The following is a 7,898-nucleotide window of genomic DNA, read 5'->3' on the forward strand; positions in this document are numbered from 1 at the left end:
TCCACTGCACCTGACCACCAGCTCAAACCCTGAGCCAGAATAAGCCTCTTCTCTGTGGGATTTCCTCTAGCATCTGGTCATAGCTGCCTCACACACGTCCCACGCTTTCCCAGGCAGCCACTCTCCCCCACTGCCTCAGCCCCGCCTCCTTCCCCCGAAGGAAGCCAAGGCAGAAGTCTCCCCCAAATGCTTCCGGGAGACAAAACATCTGGAAGCAGCGTTCCCGGCTGTTCCGATCCTACCTTCTGCTCTACCCCACACTCAGCCCAGGGACCAGGCAGTGTCTGATGCTCCATCAGTGCCTTGGATGCCTCCAGCGATGGGAGCTCACTACCTCCACAGGGGCAACTCTAAGTAAGGCTCATGGTGGGAGGGCCTGAGCCCCAGGCTAGCCATTGACTGGCCAGGAGACTGGCCCAGGCCTGGAAATGTCTAAGCTGCTTTTTCCCTGTCTGAAGCATGGGCACAGCTGTACTCCCAGCCCCGAGAACTTGGTAACCGTGCTCCTGGATGCCGTCGCTCCTCCCGATGCCCGTGGCCAGTCGGGTTCCCAGGACCCACCTCAGCCACAGCAGGTGGAGACAGAGAAGTGGTAGCTGCATCGCCTATCCCAGAGTCAGCCACCGAGCCCCGCCCCTCTGAACCGGTTCCAGTTCCAGCCTGGCCGGCCGTGTCTCCCGCCCTTGCTCCTCTCCAGGAACCGCTACACTAACCACCATTCACGCATGCGCGCTCGCACAGGCTCGCCCACTCCTGACCCGCGCCGTGACCCCGTCCCTCTAGCTCACAGCGTGCACACGTGAGTCCGGGCTTACACATGTGACCCGCAACGCCCACTCTGCCGGCGACACCCACGATCGCTGGCACCTCCACGGAGCCTCCTGGCAGCTGCCAATGTAGACCCTGCCCCAGGTCCTGGGGTTCAAGGTGCAGGTTCCAGGGTTATTAGGACAGGACTCCAACCCGATGGCACCACTCACCAGCCTCACAGGCCTTATCTGTAAGACGGGGTCACACGGGGGCTCCCAGGAGGTGGTGACCAAGGCTGTCAACACAGGGCGGGGGGGGGGGGGGTCTGGGTGAGAGGTGGCACATGGAATTCCGGAGGAGACTGGTGACTGCAGAATCACCGTCACCGAGACGGCCACCAGCATTGAGACTGAAGCCCTGGAGGCTGCTGCCCCAGGAGCACACAGATTAGAAGCCCAGCAGGGTGTGGTGGCACACTCCTGGCATCCCAGCACTCAGGAGGCTGAGGCTCGAGGGTCGCTGTAAATTTGAGGCCAGCTTGGGCTACAGAGCAAGACCCTGGCTCAGACAAAAAAAAAATTTACAAGCCCAGTTTTTTAAAAAAGATTTACAAGCCCAGTTTTCTGAAGCTGGCCCTTCTGGCCAGGAGTGGACACAGGAAGCTCACAAGACAGACTGGCAGAGGAATGTAGAGGTCACCCATGGCCACACTCCCAGATGAGGCCAGCAGAGTGGCCAAGGACTCCTGCCCCAAGACATGGCTGCCTTTCTGGGAAAGTGTTTAGTAAGCGCTTACTAAGTGCCAGTCCCCGAGCCTGCCTGCAGGAAGGCCTTGCTGTCCAGCCCGTCTCATGCAAGGTCCCCCAGCTCCTCAGGGTCACAGAGCCTGAGCAGGCAGAGCCCACTGTGAGCACTAACCCTAGACCCACCCTGGCGATCTGACCTCCCGGCTGTGAGTCTATCCTACCCCGGACGGCACTGACCACCAGTCTCCTCGACTCAGGGCCCACAGAGGAAGAGCAGGTGCCTAACCTCGGCTCTGAACAGTAGGGGGCACCCCATCTGTACCCCAAGGAAACCTTGCAGCACAGGCGCGGCGCCCATGGGTGTTGTGGTCCTGGTCCCCACCACCTGCCTTCTTTGTGACCCGGAGGACACACGTTGCACTGTGGGCCTCACTGCCCTGACTGTTAAGTGCCCACGTGTTACCCCCCAGCCCAGCGCTGCGATGCCAGGGTGAGCTTGTGACCGTTTCTGCCTCTGCCCCGATGCCGGTGACCATAAAGCCAGCATGGATGGAGGCCCAGGGCCGACAGGAACACAGCCCAGTGGGCCCCCTCCCACGATGGCTGGGCATCCTTCTAAAGGGCAATCTACAATTTTTTTTTTTCTTCATCTTTTTCGTTTTTATCGGTACCAGGGATCGAACTCAAGACTGCCTGCTTGCAAGGCAGGCGCTTATGCTGTTGAGCTAAATCCCCAGTCCCCAGCCTACAATTTTTAATCAAAAGCCTTTAAAAAAAAAAAGCCTTTTAAAAGGTGCCCGGCTTTTAACTCCACAACCCCTTTTTTGGTTTCTTGTCTTTAAGGAGAAGTGCGTGCAGAGATGTCCACTACAGCACTGTTGAGGGGAAGAAGAAACCTGGTTGTCCAACAATCAGGCGGTCAGTAAAATATGTCGTAGCTGGGTGTGGCAATGGCCAGTGCTCGGGAGGCTGAGGCAGGAGGGTTGCTGTGAGTTTGAGGGCAGCCTGGGTCACACAGTGTGACCCCATCTCAGAAGAACCAAAACAAAACACAACACAACAAAAACAAAAAAATGGCATTCCTGTGAGGCACCACTTTTAAAAAAATGTTTTTTAAAAGAATGGTTGCTGAGAAGGACAGACATTCCTTTTAGATTTTTAAAAGCTAGAAAATAAAAAATAGATAATCCCAAATTTACAAGATAATGAAACCTTCCTCCTAGACATCTGTAATCTGTCCTTCCTGTCACCCCAGGGTCCCTTACTGTGACTACTGTAGGCTCCAAGCTGCCCCCGTTCTGCTCTTTGAATCCTTGCCAAGAGCCAGGGAAGTCAGTTGGTGGGGCCGGCCGCCCCCCTCCAGAACACAGGGCCCATCTGGGAACAGCCAGATTCCTTTGTGGGCCCCCTGCAGGCAACAAGGCCCAGCCTTTTCCCAGCCTTGTGCCCCACGGCCCACACTTCGCAGCTGGATTCATTCCAAGACCAGGGAAGCCTGGCAGCTGAACCAGGGTGGCACAGAGCAGACACGGGTTATGGGGAGGAGCTGGGCTCAATGGCTGACCAGAGAGTCCCACCGGTGGGGCAGATGGCTGCCTGAGAAGCTGAGAGGTCCCTTGGATCCATGCACTGAGAGGCTGAGAGGTCCCTTGGATCCATGCACTATGCCCGACCCGCCTACTACTGTGGCCTGGTGGCACAGGCCTATAATCCCAGCATTCTGGGAAGCTGAGACAGGAAGATCACAAGGTCCAGTTTAGCCTGGGCAGTTTAGTGAGAGCCTGTCTCAGAATGAGGACTGGAGAACTGAGATGTAGCTCTGTAATAGAGTGCTCGCTTAGCCTGTGAGGCCTCGGGGTCCATTCCCCAAAAAACATAAAAAGCCTCCTGCTGCCCGCAATTCCCTCAGACCCCGAGGCCTCCCATGTAGCCAGGCTTCTAGAGGAAGATGCAGGACAGTGCTGGAGCCCGGGGACAGCCCAAGGCTCATCCTCCCAGGGAGCCTGCAGCCTGCGGGCCCATCCGCCAGCCCCACTCGGCCAGCCCGCTGTGGATCCCTGGGGTTGCCTGGGGTTGCACGGCAGACACCAGCCCAGCAGTGAGCTTTTGGGTCCCCAGAGACAGTGAGCAACTTGCCCAGGGTCACAGGTCTGGCAGAAGGACCTGTTCTGCTGGGCCCTGAAGGCCTCCCTCCCTGGGGTCTTTCGGCTCCTGAGCAGCTCATGTCTGCCAGGCCACAGGGCCCAGTGCAGTTTACTGGTCAAAGAAGTCTTTCTCCCATAGGAAGGGCCCAAGTGGATCTGGGGACAGCCCCGCACTGAGAGACCCCCAGTCCTCTGCCCCCTGCCCCTGCTGCCCTGGGAATCAGCTGCTCCCTCATGGCCGCTGCAAGCCAGGCACCATCCTAGGCGGTGGCAGAAGTGACCTGAGGTTGGCGGCAAGGTCAACACATAGCCAGGGCTGACCAAGGGTGACAAAGAGGAAGTGACCTCCCTGAGTCCTGGACAGAAGCATCCCGGGGGACTGCTTGCCACCTAGCAGGAACAGCCCAGTCCAGGGAGGCTGAGGCTGAGGCCTGGTGGGGTCCTTCATGGACCTCACTCAGATAGGGACAAAGCACAGCCCAAACAACACAGCAAAGCAATGTCACTGTGTCAGCCAGGACCACTGGCCTCTGACCACCACTGTACACACCAGGCCCAAAGCTGCACATGCAGTATTCCACTGACTGCTCACACCCCCAGCTTGGCACGCCTATTTTTCAGATGGGGAAACTGAGGCTCCCACGGGGAGAGGGCCTGGCCCATCCCCCAGCCTGGGCACACGGGTACCACAGCCTCCCTCTAAGCTACAAGAGACAGAGCAAGCCAGGCTGCAAAGAAACCTGGCCATGCTGACCGCAAGCCCCAGCAAGCTGGGGGCAGGAGGGGGTCCCTGCTCCTCCGCCTGCCCCTGCTGTTGCCCAGCTGCTGTCCAGGGTTAGGGGCTGCATCAGGCCCCAGGGAGCGGGGTACTGGGCACTAACTCATGTTTTAATCTTGTCTGCAAAGGAGAAAAGAAAAGGACCGTCTGCTCTGGGGTGTTCAGCTCAAAGAGGAGGGATCCAGACAGGCGGACTCCACGTGTGTCCCGGAAAGGCCACGCAGCTGCCCCCGGCCTTCCCTGGCTTCCTCACACAGACTCACCAGTGAGGACAGCACCAGTGTCCACTCAGGCATAGACATCTGGAGTCCCTCCTGCACCCTCCTGGCCCTGTACCCAGCTGTGCCTGAGATGACTTAGGACCCCCCAGCATCTGTCACAGCTCTGGGTCCTCCACGAAACGAGGTCTGGACGACAGACTCTTGTCACGGATCCAAACCCCTGCCCAGTGTAGCGGTACAGCCTATAAGGCCAGCACCCAAGGGACTGAGGCAGGAGGGTCATGTGCCAGCCTGGACCACATGGCAAGACCCCTGTCTCAAAGCAAACGATAAAGATTATTCCTGGGGTCTGGCCCCAACCTAAAGGCTTGGCAATCTGGCCACAAGAGAAAACTAGGCACCTCGGAGCTTGTAACAAGTTCTCCAGGACACAGGGACATTTGAAAGTCCTTGACCCTGCCTGCAGATTCCCCAGAACAAAAGGCAGGTGGCACCACTGCCCGCCAGAAGGAAGGCCACCTGGAAGCCTGACTGGGACTGGGACAGACCTTCCCTGTACATCCTGCTGGGAGACCTTTCATTCAGCAAACGGGCGCAGCCCTAAGTGCCAGCAGGTGAGTGGGCAGCAGCCAGCCTCCAGGGCAGTGTCCTGAGGAGGTGGCATCAGCAGGGACACAGTCGGGTCAAGGTGTGCCCACTCCTTGTAAGGCAGAGGAATGGGGCCCGGGCTACCCCTCTGCCTGGCCAGAACTGTGCCAGCCCCGCACAGGCTTTAAAAATAGTCCAGCCCGGCGCCTGGAGCCGGTCCTCACCCAGCTGGCTGGCCCAACCTCTGCCTAGTTGACAGGTCCGCCCAGGGGAGGCCAGGCCCAAGGGCCTCTCCCCAGGTCCCTCTGCATTCAGAGCCAGTCATTGTGGATTTAAAGCAGGAACCGGAAGGGGACAGGGCAGAAGGGGGACACCGGGGAGCCCCTGGCATGAGCTCTGAGGTCTCCCCCTGGCTCAGCTGTGGGGCAGATGCATCTGCGTGCGGGTTCTGCACACCTGTGGCGCCTTGGGCCTGCCTCTCTGCCCACCCCCAGCCTCAGTTTCCCCATTGGAGACACAGATAGCAACTCCCCACCCTGCACAGAGCCAGCTCGGAGTCCATGGACACTGACAGGGCTCAAGAACCAGGACACCCAGCCTGGCACGGTGCACAATGGCCCTCGCCACCGCACCCCCAGCCTTGGAGCAGCCCAGGGCGCCCTCCCTCCCCGGGGGCCAGAGGGTCCCACCTGCAGCCTACCTGCTGACAGCTGTAGACCACATCTGGGTCGAGCTTAGGAAAGGGCCCAGAACACCCTAGAGCACAAACCCAGACCAGACAGGGCCACCCAGACACCCGGGATGACAGAGGTGGCAACTCCTGGCTGTGACTCCCTCGTTCGCCCGTCCACCAGTGCCAGTGCCCAGCCAGAAAGCCCCGCCTTGGCTCCTAGCACACTTGGACACGGGGCATGGACTCTGCCAGATCTGCGGACGTGCCCAGGAGTCCAGCGGCGTGGGGGGCAGGGAGCTCAGGCTGCAGCAGCCCTAGCTGCCCACCAGGGCTCCAGGAGTTGGGCTAGGGGCTGAGCCCATCCTGGGGCCCAGGTGCAGCTTCTAGGCTCCAACCAGCCCAGGGCCACTGTCCAATTCCAACAGCCAGGCTGGGTCCCCTAGCCACAGCCATGCATCCCACACTCCTGTCCCCTTCCCAGAGGAAAGATGGGTTCTCAGGACCATGGCATTAACCCCCAGTGTGCCGGGCCACCCCTGGAGAGGCTGCGGGGCTCCGAAGATGGGTGAAGTTGGCAACAGAAGCGACCCAGAGGGAAGGACGACGTCCCAAGCAGGCCAGCCTTCCTTCCAGGGGATGCCCCCGGGGTTCCATGGTGGCACCCACCCGATCGGACTGTGCTGCAGAACAAACCCATTTCCCATGTGACCCACAGCCCCGAGGAAGGAGGTGCATTAAGCCTAGAAATGCGGCAACCTCTGGGGCTACAGGACCCCTCTTGTCGCTGTCAACAGCACTGTCTCCCGCCCCTCCACACGCGATCGGGCCAGGGAGGGGGCGACAAGCGAGCTGGCAGCGCCTGCAGCAGCGGCAGCAGCGTGATGCGTGAATCACCCAGGGCCTAGTCACCGCACCCGGGGGCGCCTCCCGACCCCCGCCCCCACCCTCGCACACCCCCTGCCCCTCCGGACGGTTCTTGGGGAGGACGCTGCGGATGGCCTGGGGGTGGCCCCGCGCACGGTGACAGGCGACAGAGGGCCCGGGCTGGGGGGGAGGGGGGCAGAACAATAGGGCCAGGTGCGGGCGGGCGAGGCGCGCCTCGGGGTCCAGGCGGGCACGGATGCGGGAGGTGGAGGCGGCAGCGGCGTTGGGGGCGCGGGTTTGCGGCGACCGTGGGGGGGGGGGGGCGGGGTAGGGGACCCCGCGGACTCACAGTACGTTTTCCTGGTCAGCTCCTCCACAACTTCGGGCTTCAACTTGCTGTTGGATTTCCCCATCCTCGGCGGCCGCGCCCCCGCCCCCGGGCCTGGCTGGTCAGGGCGCCCCCCGGGAGCGGTTGGGCCGGGCTGGGCCGGGCCGGGGCCGCGCCTTTGTCTGCGCCGTGAGCGCGCCGCCGGGGCCGGGGCTCGGCGTGCTCCTCTGCACCCCGCGACAGGCCTGGCCGGGGCGCCCGGGCGCAGGGCGCGAGGCGTGGGGAGGCCGGGGTGCGCGGGCTGCGCGGTCGTCCCTGGTTACTGGGCCGCGCGGCACACGCTCGCTGCTGCGCCGCCGCCCTGCGCACCCCGCCTCCCTCGCTCTCCCTCCCTCCGCCGCTCCCCCGCGCCGCCGGGGCCGGACCCGCAGCCGCCACTCAGCGCGGGCGCCACCCCCTGCGCCCAGCGCCCCCAAGTCCTGCGTCCCCGGGCGGGAGCAGACGTTGTGGAGGGGCGGGAAGGAGCGGCCCCGCACCCCCTCTGCCCACCGAGCCCCCTGGGGACTGAACAGAGGGAGTCCCAGGCTCTGAACGGTCATTCATTCATTCATTCCACATGGGCCTGCAACAGCAGGGCAGGGCCCACACTGGTCACCACAGGAGACACCTACCGGAGGCCTGGGGACCCTGACCTCCAAGCCCAAGCAGAGCAAGGGTGCCAGGTTGACCCCCGGGATGTGCCACCTCATCCCTGGATGCACAGAGTCCAGGCCCTGCTGGGGTGACTGAGCCTGGAGAGAAGGGAC

At 61.8% G+C, this 7,898-nt stretch overlaps 1 protein-coding gene across 2 annotated transcripts in view; it reads right to left on the reverse strand.

The window, feature by feature from the left end:
* Positions 1-7,478, reverse strand: part of Ncs1 (neuronal calcium sensor 1) — a 36,357-nt gene extending 28,879 nt beyond the window's left edge. The window contains exon 1 of one of the 2 annotated variants that reach the window (XR_010045978.1): positions 7,114-7,478. Coding sequence is in view for 1 of the 2 variants with exons in the window: in XM_063244251.1 (XP_063100321.1) it covers positions 7,114-7,177 (64 nt within the window). In the remaining variant the exon portion in view is untranslated. The remainder of the gene's footprint in view (positions 1-7,113) is intronic. The other variant, XM_063244251.1, reaches the window with a different exon arrangement.
* Positions 7,479-7,898: the final 420 nt, after the last annotated feature.

This window comes from Cavia porcellus, unplaced genomic scaffold (genome assembly GCF_034190915.1).
Source record: "Cavia porcellus strain 051 isolate PalLab524CR breed Dunkin Hartley unplaced genomic scaffold, mCavPor4.1 scaffold_49, whole genome shotgun sequence".
Taxonomy (NCBI): Eukaryota; Metazoa; Chordata; class Mammalia; order Rodentia; family Caviidae; genus Cavia; species Cavia porcellus.